Here is an 11,956-nt window from a genome sequence, read left to right as displayed (position 1 = left end):
TCCTGACGCATGGCAAAGCTTTGTTGTCCATGGGACCAAAAACATCAGCACATATGGCAGGAAGGGCCCGGCAGGGGGGCAGCAAGCATACACGCACTGTACCTGCATGACTATATTCTTCTTTTAAATCATAAGATAATTCTGTTTTTGAGTATTATTTTGACTATCCTCTCAACGACTAGTCCTGGAAGATGGTGCAAATTACATAATTGAAAGGTTGACTAGCAAACAGGCACAAGATTTCAGATCTCTAGAGACACCTAGTGGAATAAAAATAAAATCCCTTGTCATATTTTTTTTTTTAATAAAGGGATGTCTATTTGAGTACAAAAAATGAAGTTGCATAATATAGGACTATTATGAATTACATTATCATCACTAACTAAAATCATCGTCTTATTCAGCTAATTGTCTCTTAATTTATTAATCATTTATATCCACTCTCAATATATAATTGATTTCCACGCATATTATTTTCTATTTATTAATTATTTTGTATTGTTTTATGGAGGTTAACTTGTGTCTTTATTACGATAGCTATTTTTATGGGACATAATTTAATTTTTTCCGTTGGATTTTTGTGTACATAATTTTTTTATTTTTTTTTACATCAAATTATCCTGACAATTTTACTGAATAAAAAATTGGGAGAAAATAAATGTGTGTGATTAAAAATTCCGTTCGTCAAAATATAGTGTTTTAAAATTCAGTGTTTGAATATCAGTGTAAAAAAAATATATGTAAAAAAATCAGTGTGAAAAAAATTAAGGGCAGACAAATTAATTGCTTCAAAATTCATAACTAACTTCTATGGAGGTTAATTTGTGTCTTTATTACGATAGCTTTTTTATGGGACATAACTTTTTTTTTCCGTTGGATTTTTGTGTACAGATTTTTTTTTTACATCAAATTATGCTGACAATTTTACTGTATAGAAAATTGGGAGAAAATAAATGTGTGTGATTAAAAATTCCGTTTGTCAAAATATATTGTTTTAAAATTCAGTGTAAAAAATCAGTGTGAAAAATAATTAAGTGCAGAAAAATTAAATTCTATGGAGGTTAATTTGTGTCTTTATTACAAAAGCTTTTTTGACACTGAATTTTAATACACTGAATTTTAAAACTCTGCATTTTTATACACTGAATTTTAGATCAGTTTTCGCTTTTAAAACATTGCATTTTTAAACACACACATCATTTGATGTAAAAACTTCACGAAATTCGAAAGCAAAAAAATTCAGTTGCATTAATTCAGTCTTTAAAAAGAAAAAAATATTTCCTAATAAAGACAACTTCCATGCACTTCCGGTATATTAAGACTGAAGCCCCTCATTGGCTGGTTCTGAGATGATCAATTGTTTCGGTCTTAAATTACCAGATGTGACTCTTAAGTTTTGAAGTAATAAGTAATTCTGCAATTATTTTTTATAAACTGAATGGAATAAGCGGTAGGAAATGGATGGATGGATGGATTTTTTTTCTACACATAATTTTTACACTCTGGATTTTAACCATCTGAATTTTTAAACAAACACATTTTGCTTACAATTTTAAAAAATCAGTTCACAAAATCCACACGCAAAAAAAAAACAGTTACATAAATTCAGTGTAAAACGAAAAAAAAATATTTCGTAAGAAAGACACAAGATAACCTCCACACACTTCCGGTATATTAAGACGGAAGCACCTAATTGGCTGGTTCTGAGAGGATCGATTGCTTAGATCTTAAATTACCTTAAATTTTAAAGTAATTCTGCAATTATTTTTTATAAACTGATTTTTTTGGTCCACACTGAATTTTTACACTCTGTATTTTAACAAACTGATTTTTTTAACTCACACATTTTGCTCACAATTTAAAAAAAAAATCAGTTCACAAAATTCACACGCAAAAAAAAATCAGTTACATAAATTCAGTGTCCAAAAAAAACTTTTTGTGATAAACACACAAATAAACCTTCATATTGTTTTAAAAATCTCTCTATATATATATACCACGTTGTTGTATGTTCATTCTCCGAACGGCAGGTGGCAGTATGCTTCAATCTTGCTGTTCGTTTTAGTACATTTTGCCCACATATTATTATTCAATGACAAAAAAAAATCAGTCCACAAAATTTCCACGCAAAAAACAGTCACATAAATTCAGTGTCCAAAAAATAATAATGTAATAAAGACATTATTATTATTGTTGTTTTTAAACAGCTACAGCGTCGTTGTTGTATGTTCACTCTCCGGGCGGCAGGGGGCAGTGAGCTACAAACATGCTGTTGGTTTACTTAAAATAAACGTAGAAGGGCAGCACACTACCATCAAAACACGACTTACTAAATAGTAAAAGACCAACTTTATCCTCGACTATTTACAGTAAACGTTTCAATAACAATGGAGAGGAATGTCGGGACAGTTTCTGCAATTAAAGTGTTGGGGTAAGTAATAAATAATATTTGGTAAGTAGTCGCTCACTTCTCATAGGTCCTTATCACGCTAACTTTAGCTTAATTGAAATGTATCACATTTCTGCTTATTGTCTCTTTATGCCATACAAACACAAACTTCATTTTTGTAATTTATGTTATTATTATTATTAACTGCACAGGTATCCAGGTGCTCGCTGCTTATTGAGGTGTACTTGTGATGAACTCCCATGCCCGCTGCTCACCTGGCTTACATCCCAGTTGAAGAGTTTGTGTCCGGACCTTGAAGGTATAAAGTTGTCCTAAAAACACGCGTCTATTGAGTATTACTAGTTTAATAATGATATACTTACGATACACTTATTCTGGTTATGTTATGGTATACCTGTACACTTGTGGGGATCATGACAATGCCACTGATTCGGCGGAATGGCCCTTTAATCGATTTGAATACATTGATTGATTGATTGAAACTTTTATCGGTAGGTTGCACAGTACAGTACATATTCCGTACAATTGACCACTAAATGGTAACACCCGAATAAGTTTTTCATTTCAACTTTTTTAAGTCGGGCTCCACTTAAATCAATTCATGGTACAAATATATCAGCATAATACAGCCATCACACAAGTTAAAGGCCTACTGAAACCCACTACTACCGACCACGCAGTCTGATAGTTTATATATCAATGATGAAATCTTAACATTATAACACATGCCAATACGGCCGGGTTAACTTATAAAGTGACATTTTAAATTTGCCGCTAAACTTCCGGTTCGAAACGCCTCTGAGGATGACGTATGCGTGTGACGTAGCCCGGCGAACACGGGTATGCCTTCCACATTGAAGCCGATACGAAAAAGCTCTGTTTTCATTTCATAATTCCACAGTATTCTGGACATCTGTGTTCGTGAATCTGTTTCAATCATGTTCATTGCATTATGGAGAAGGAAGCCAAGCAAGCAAAGAAGAAAGTTGTCGGTGCGAAATGGACGTATTTTTCGAACGTAGTCAGCCACAACAGTACACAGCCGGCGCTTCTTTGTTTACATTCCCGAAAGATGCAGTCAAGATGGAAGAACTCGGATAACAGAGACTCTAACCAGGAGGACTTTTGATTTGGATACACAGACGCCTGTAGAGAACTGGGACAACACAGACTCTTACCAGGATTACTTTGATTTGGATGACAAAGACGCAGACGTGCTACTGTGAGTATGCAGCTTTGGCTTTTTTTTGCGTATGTACGTAACTTTTTTAAAATATATAAGCTTTATGAACCTTGGGTTAGGTGAACGGTCTTTTGGGCTGAGTGATTGTGTGTGTTGATCATGTGTTTGAATTGTATTGGCGTGTTCTATGGAGCTAGGAGCTAGCAGAGGAGCTAGGAGCTAGCATAACACGTACCGTACCGTAAGTGCGCGTCACGTACGTAACTTTTTAAAAATATATAAGCTTTATGAACCTTGGGTTAGGTGAACGGTCTTTTGGGCTGAGTGATTGTGTGTGTTGATCAGGTGTTTGAATTGTATTGGCGTGTTCTATGGAGCTAGGAGCTAGCAGAGGAGCTAGGAGCTAGCATAACAAACACGCAGGTGTTATTATGCAGGATTAATTTGTGGCATATTAAATATAAGCCTGGTTGTGTTGTGGCTAATAGAGTATATATATGTCTTGTGTTTATTTACTGTTGTAGTCATTCCCAGCTGAATATCAGGTACCGTGAGTATGCAGCCTTGGCTGCTAAACATTCGATAACTTGACCGTATGTGCGCGTCACGTACGTAACTTTTTAAAAATATATAAGCTTTATGAACCTTGGGTTAGGTAAACGGTCTTTTGGGCTGAGTGATTGTGTGTGTTGATCAGGTGTTTGAATTGTATTGGCGTGTTCTATGGAGCTAGGAGCTAGCAGAGGAGCTAGGAGCTAGCATAACAAACACGCAGGTGTTTTTATGCAGGATTAATTTGTGGCATATTAAATATAAGCCTGGTTGTGTTGTGGCTAATAGAGTATATATATGTCTTGTGTTTATTTACTGTTGTAGTCATTCCCAGCTGAATATCAGGTCACCCCCGGCTCTCACAGCATCTTCCCTATCTGAATAGCTTCAACTCCCCACTAGTCCTTCACTTGCACTTTACTCATCCACAAATCTTTCATCCTCGCTCAAATTAATGGGGAAATTGTCGCTTTCTCGGTCCGAATCTCTCTCACTTCATGCGGCCATCATTGTAAACAATAGGGAACTTTGCGTATATGTTCAACTGACTACGTCACGCTACTTCCGGTAGGTGCAAGCCTTTTTTTTATCAGATACCAAAAGTTGCAATCTTTATCGTCGTTGTTCTATACTAAATCCTTTCAGCAAAAATATGGCAATATCGCGAAATGATCAAGTATGACACATAGAATAGATCTGCTATCCCCGTTTAAATAAAAAAAAATCATTTCAGTAGGCCTTTAATCATCAGAGTATATACATTGAATTATTTACATTATTTGGTGGCATGTGGGGCGGGGGGTGTTAGGTTTGGTTGATATCAGCACTTCAGTCATCAACAATTATATCATCTGAGAAATGGACATTGAAACAGTGTAGGTCTGACTTGGTAGGATATGTACAGTGAGCAGTGAACATAGTGAGTTCAGCAAGCATAACAACAAGTGTATACATTTGATTATTTACAATCCGGGGAGGTGGGATGGGGAGGGGGGAGGGTGTTAGTCTAGGGCAGTGGTTCTTAACCTGGGTTCGATCGAACCCTAGGGGTTCGGTGAGTCGGGCTCAGGGGTTCGGCGGAGGTGAAAACACACCCGACTCATCGTGTAAATAAAAACTTCTCCCTATCGGCGTATTACGGATACGGCAACAGCAGAAGTCACACTGATTTGCAGGTGTGTAATTTGTTGTGAGTTTATGCACTGTGTTGGTTTTGTTCTTTGAACACGGTGATGTTCATACACGGTTCATTTTGTGCACCAGTAAAAACACATGGTAACACTTTAGTATGGGGAACATATTCACCATTAATTAGTTGCTTATTAACATGCAAATTAGTAACATATTGGCTCTTAACTAGTCATTATTAAGTACTTATTAATGCCTTATTCGGCATGGCCTTCTTATAACCCTAACCCTCTAACGTTTACTTTTATGCTGTTTTTGTTAAAGAACACTTTGTTTTATTCTATGACAAACAAAATATGCAATATTTTTCTCCCAAAAATATTTTAATGTTGAATATTTGATGTGATTAGAACAGTGGTTCTTAACCTGGGTTCGATCGAACCCTAGGGGTTCGGTGAGTCGGCCTCAGGGGTTCGGCGGAGCCTCCGCCACGGAGGTAAAGACACATCCGACTTATCATGTAAATAAAAACCTCTCCCTATCGGCTTATTATGGATACCCCCAAACAATGTTCCCTCTAATTTTCCATCTGATTTGCAGGTTGTTTGATTGATCGATTTAAACTTTTACTAGCAGATTGCAAAGGAAGAGAATACATTATATGAAACAGTACAGTTTACACAGTACAGTACATATTCCGTACAATTGACCACTAAATGGTAACACCCGATCAATTCATGGTAATGTGTGTAATTTGTTGTGAGTTCATGCACTGTGTTGGTTTTGTTCTTTGAACAAGGTGATGTTCATGCACAGTTCATTTTGTGCACCAGTAAAAAAACATGACGTTTTCTTGAATTTGAAAAAAACAACATTTTATTTTTCACTAAAAAAGGGTTCAGTGAATGCGCATATGAAACTGGTGGGGTTCGGTTCCTCCAACAAGGTTAAGAACCACTGCCCTAACCCTAACCAAATAACTCTAAATTAAGTCTTTGTTACTTAGAATATGTTCCCCTCGTGTCCAAAAAACTCTAAATTAAGTCTTTGTTACTTAGAATATGTTCCCCATACTAAAGTGTTACCAAAAACATAATTTTGTCTTGAATTTGAAAAAAAAAAAAAAAAATTTATTTTTCACTAAAGAAGGGTTCGGTGAATGCGCATATGAAACTGGTGGGGTTCGGTACCTCCAACAAGGTTAAGAACCACTGGTCTGGGGTTGTAGTTGCCTGGAGGTGTTCTTTTAGTGCGGTTTTGAAGGAGGATAGAGATGCACTTTCTTTTACACCTGTTGGGAGTGCATTCCATATTGATGTGGCATAGAAGGAGAATGAGTTAAGACCTTTGTTAGATCGGAATCTGGGTTTAACGTGGTTTGTGGAGCTCCCCCTTGTGTTGTGGTTATGGCGGTCATTTACGTTATGGAAGTAGTTTGACATGTACTTTGATATCAGGGAGTTGTAGCTAATTTTATAGACTAGGCTCAGTGCAAGTTGCTTTACTCTGGGGTAGGGGGTAGCGGTCAGGGGGTGTATATTGTAGAGTCCCGGAAGAGTTAGTGCTGCAAGGGGTTCTGGGTATTTGTTCTGTTGTGTTTATGGTGTGTTACGGTGCGGATGTTCTCCCGAAATGTGTTTGTCATTCTTGTTTGGTGTGGGTTCACAGTGTGGCGCATATTTGTAACAGTGTTAAAGTTGTTTATACGGCCACCCTCAGTGTGACCTGTATGGCTGTTGACCAAGTATGCCTTGCATTCACTTGTAAGTGTGTCAAAAGCCGTAGATATTATGTGACTGGGCCGGCACGCAAAGGTTTATTGGCGCTCTGTACTTCTCCCTACGTCCATGTACACAGCGGCATTTTAAAAAGTCATAAATTTTACTTTTTGAAACCGATACCGATAATTTTGAAACCGATACTGATCATTTCCGATATTACATTTTAAAGCATTTATCGTCCGATAATATCAGCAGTCCGATATTATCGGACATCCCTAGTTGGCATGCATCAAGTACCAAAATATGACTGAGGTGTATACCTACAAAATTAGCTTAGGTATCATTCGTCAAGTAACACAATATTTAGGGCCGAGGTGCATACATGCAAAATTAGCAAAAACAAACTAGCTACCGGCCGCACCCCTGGTTTACATACTACAACTTTTCCTTTCTTGCAGATTCAGGTGGGGGAAGTAGCGTCTTGCTGGTGAGAGAGCTGAGAAACATGCTTTCAGACCTGCACTCTCCTCTCACCGGGGAGACATCCGAGATGCTGGAGCCCAACACCCTCAACAAAGTCACTGGTGAGCAACAATAAGGAGAAGCCATGAGGTTTTGTGTTTAAGGTAATTGCAAGCCTCAACACAAGCCAGGAATGTGTGGCATATCCAACGTGTTGACCTGTAAAAACTTCCCCAGAGTTCCTAGTATCTGAATTGGAAGCTGCTCATATAATCAAGTACAAGGAGCTGCATCCCCAGGATGAAACGAGTGGCGAGGAGTCTGAAAAAGAGCAGAGGGTGGCGAATACCACGGCGCTTTCTCAGGAATATGGTGATTCAAATAATATTCAAAGTTCTGCTGAGATGCAGGCGGAATGGATACTACTGCTTCACGCTCTAAACATGGACGCTTCCACTGCTTACCCTGATGTGCTGCATGAGGTGACCATTGTAGAAATCATGCTCCCTATGAATTCAAAGAAAAGCTCTGTAGTGATTACATTCGTTTTCATGCAGGTGGAGTCGAGGGTTGCTCGTCTTCCTGGCGGAACCATGTCGGAGCCTCTTCTTAACGCCAGCCTCAGCTCAGAGCAGTGGGTATGTCGCGTGCGCTCGACCCCAGTAGCTGGCGATAAGGTAACGCGTCTTCTCTCTTCCTCAGACGCGGCTCGAAAAAATAAATCGAGTCCTTTCCGACGACTACGGCTGCCGGCAGCAAATGATGATCAAACGCTTTCAGGTTTCTCTCCAGTCGTTTGCATGGGGAGACGAGCAGGAGGTAGGAATGAGTAATCACACTACAATTTGAACTGTAAAGACCGCAGCTTATCCATCCATCCATCCATTTTCCACCGGTTGTCTTTTTCTGGGTTGCGGGGGTACACCCTGGACAAGTCGCCACCTCATCACAGGGCCAACACAGATAGACAGACAGCATTCACACTCACATTCACACATTAGGGCCAATTTAGTGTTGCCAATCGACCTATCCCCAGGTGCATGTCTTTGGAGGTGGGAGGAAGCCGGAGTACCCGGAGGGAACCCACGCAGTCACGGGGAGAACATGCAAACTCCACACAGAAAGATCTCGAGCCCGGGATCGGGCGGCATGGCGTAGTGGGTAGAGCGCCCGTGTCAGAAACCTGAGGGTTGCAGGTTCGCTCCCCGCCTCTTACCATGTCGTTGTGTCCTTGGGCAGGACACTTCCCCCTTACCCCCGGTGCCGCTCACACCGGTGAATGAATGTTGAATGAATGATAGGTGGTGGTCGGAGGGGCCGTAGGCGCAAATTGGCAGCCACGCTTCCGTCAGTCTTCCCCAGGGCAGCTGTGGCTACAAAAAGTAGCTTACCACCACCAGGTGTGAATGAATGATGGGTTTTTAACATGTAAAGCGACTTTGGGTACTTAGAAAAGCGCTATATAAATCGCAGGTATTATTATTATTGAACCCAGGACTACTCAGAATCTTTTAGTATTGTGAGACACGTGCATTAACCCCTGTTCCACCGTACTGCCTACACTGACCGCAGCTTAATCGGTTCTTATTTAAGTGCAAATTTTAGGTGTGTCAAAAAAAAAAAAAAAGATTTTCAGATCAATTGTGATTCCTATTTTTAACGAATCTTAATCGATTAAAAATAATCAAAAATACATTTTTATTTTTTTTTATTTTTATTTTGTCCAGCCACTCAAGCAAATCATATTGAAACAGACTGGACAAGTTGGTAGAGAAGGCCAGTAACGTGGTGGGAGTGGAGCTAGACTCTCTGGCGGTGGTGTCAGAGAGGAGAAGTCTAGCAAAACTCCTAGCCATTATGGACAACACCTCCCACCCACTACACTCGGACCTTGCAGAGAGAATGAGCACGTTCAGTGGAAGGCTCAGACTCCCAAAATGCAACACGGAACGACACAGGAGGTCCTTCATACCGACAGCCATCAGACTGTATAATGCGTATGTTCCTTCTTGACTGCACTTAAATGTAGAGTATATATTTATATTATTCATATATTATATATATATATATATATTATATTATATTATTTATAATTATTATTGTCTATTGTGAGCGAACTGTGGTGCTGAATTTCCCCCAGGGATCAATAAAGTATTTTCTATTCTATTCTATTTCTATATTGTTGATGTAGATCTAAGGTGTCCACCCTGAGATCTGTAGGTCATACCAAAGACTATAAAAATGGGACTGCTTGGCACTCAGCATCAAGGGTTAGAATTGGGGGTTAAATCACCAAAAATGATTCCCGGGCGCGGCCACCGCTGCTGCTCAATACTCCCCTCACCTCCCACTGGTCACACTTATTACACCATGTACCAAAGACAATTGCTTCGAGGTCACGAAGCACAACCAGAATTAATACGTACATTAGGCGCACGGAGTTATAAGGCGCACTGTCGACTTTTGAGAAAATGGAAGGATTTGAAGTGCTCCTTTATAGGACAGCCAAAAGACTTTGGTAGATGAGATTAAATCTAAAGATAAAATATTGTGTAGAAATGCACCTAATTGCAGGAAATGTCGTCTGCGTGGCGAAGTTGGTAGAGTGGCTGTGCCAGCAATCGGAGGGTTGCTGGTTACTGGGGTTCAATCCCCACCTTCTACCTTCCTAGTCACGTCCGTTGTGTCCTTGGGCAAGACACTTCACCCTTTGCCTCTGATGGCTGCTGGTTAGCGCCTTGCATGGCAGCTCCCGCCATCAGTGTGTGAATGGGTAAATGTGGAAATACTGTCAAAGCGCTTTGAGTACCTTGAAGGTAGAAAAGCGCTATACAAGTATAACCCATTTATCATTTATTTATTACTAACATTTATTTTGGAGATTGCGTGGCAGCAATTTGTGCTAAAAGAAATGTTCCTATTTTTTTCTCAAATTTCCTGTTTTTTTCCCCTCAAAGGCTGCTTACATCCCTGAAGTTTGGGCCAATTTGCGCAAGGTGGGGAGGCTGGTTATGATTAAAGAAACGTAAATAACATAAAAAACTGAAAGATTTAGACAAAAACAATGGAATGAGACAAGTTTAGGGAGATTTGGACAAGATGGGGGACTAGTTACTTATGAATAATATGACTATTGTAAAAAAACAAAACTATAATAGACAAAAAAAATGCAGCACAAATGAATGGGACAAGTTTGGGGAGATTTTGACAAGGTGGGGGTCTTGATGACTTCACTTGTCACAAAATGTATTTTAGAATAACTTAAAAATCGTAAAAATGAATGTCTGTTTTGTTTTAATATTTGCAATAAAGAGGGCCAACTTCACTTGCTTTATGGCATCCTTTTTGTCAAATACTATTAAAAATATACACAGGTATTGTTCTCTAAATGTTGGCACTTTTACTCTCTTTTTGTAGTCTTTTTATTTTTTATTTTTTTCCGCCTTTTAATTTTTTTTTTTACAAAGCTTGACTGATGACTTTGTTCCCCCTCTGTCAACATTTTGTTTATGTTTACACAGGAGCGTAGTGAAGCGCTGGCCTCTGTCCCACCTCTCGCATCGATTGCTGTTTCGTCCCGAGTCTCCATCCCTCTCCTATTGGCTGCCAGAGAGGATCAGTCCTGTATCCAGCCCATCAAAGCTGGAATAACTACAAATGTTTACAAGGTAAAACAATTTTATTCATTAGAAAGTCTGCTAGACACAGAGTTACAGACAAGACAATTCTTCTGTTATGACTAGAAACTTATGGGCCAAGTGCCGGACAGAGGGGGTCGACCTGGGGAAATGGAGGCACCGATGCCAAGCTGGGGAGAGAGACGAACAGGACAAGGAGGTGGACGCCGTCAGTGGAGAGACAATCCAAAGAAAAAGAGAAAGGGGAAGAGGGAGTAGTGTGTAAATGTTTACAGTTTACAGCCTAGCGGAAGTTTTCTTTTTGTGTAAAAAAGAACTCTAAAAATGCCAGTGGAATGCAACAAATGATTATTTATGATTATTTGGTAGGAAACTACCTGTTGCACTATATTATTACGTTTTTTAAACCTTGTCGAACCTGTAATGTGCAGGTATATGCTTTGTAATCTTTTGGGAGACATAAATTAAATTGATTAGATTTTTCATTCTATTTTCACACTTTCAAATGAGGCCATTCATTAAACAAAATAATGCTGGGTTGTCTTGTCATTCATAACATGTTTTTATGCATGTTAAATCTAACTCTTATTATTTAAATTTTTTTTTTAAAAAGTCTGATAATTTGTCTTTTAAAGGTATACTAATAATATGTAATATAATGAGTAACTACATTTATATATTTTTATGGGAGCTGTTTTTGCCACTGAAAAAACCCACTAAGTCATATTTATGAGTAAAAATTAGAAATTATTAAATTAAAAATGTCAATTGTAAGATCGAAATTATGAGATAGTTGAAATTAGGAATTAAGGAAGTCGACATGAGAAAATGGAAGTCATGAGATAAAAAGTCATAATTATGA

At 38.7% G+C, this 11,956-nt stretch overlaps 1 protein-coding gene across 1 annotated transcript; it reads left to right on the top strand.

Moving 5' to 3' along the window:
- The first annotated feature begins 2,232 nt into the window (after positions 1 to 2,232).
- LOC133663946 (protein FAM98B-like) lies at positions 2,233 to 11,630 on the top strand. The gene is made up of 8 exons (XM_062068686.1): positions 2,233 to 2,431; positions 2,602 to 2,708; positions 7,453 to 7,578; positions 7,694 to 7,938; positions 8,014 to 8,094; positions 8,159 to 8,275; positions 10,978 to 11,124; positions 11,200 to 11,630. Exons 1-8 carry the CDS (start codon positions 2,388 to 2,390, stop codon positions 11,350 to 11,352), a joined length of 1,020 nt encoding a protein of 339 aa, XP_061924670.1. The 5' UTR covers positions 2,233 to 2,387; the 3' UTR covers positions 11,353 to 11,630.
- Positions 11,631 to 11,956: the final 326 nt, after the last annotated feature.

Source organism: Entelurus aequoreus, linkage group LG13, assembly GCF_033978785.1.
Source record: "Entelurus aequoreus isolate RoL-2023_Sb linkage group LG13, RoL_Eaeq_v1.1, whole genome shotgun sequence".
Taxonomy (NCBI): Eukaryota; Metazoa; Chordata; class Actinopteri; order Syngnathiformes; family Syngnathidae; genus Entelurus; species Entelurus aequoreus.
The sequence above is the reverse complement of the archived record's forward strand: the minus strand, read 5'-3'. Positions and strand labels throughout refer to the sequence as shown.

What these genes read in the sequence shown, in the direction of transcription:
- LOC133663946 (XM_062068686.1), top strand. Translation starts at nt 2,388, where the DNA reads ATGGAGAGGAATGTCGGGACAGTTTCTGCAATTAAAGTGTTGGG. An exon ending in TTTGTGTCCGGACCTTGAAG is followed by an intron (nt 2,709 to 7,452) that starts GTATAAAGTTGT and finishes CCTTTCTTGCAG; the next exon opens with ATTCAGGTGGGGGAAGTAGC. An exon ending in ACCCTGATGTGCTGCATGAG is followed by an intron (nt 7,939 to 8,013) that starts GTGACCATTGTA and finishes GTTTTCATGCAG; the next exon opens with GTGGAGTCGAGGGTTGCTCG.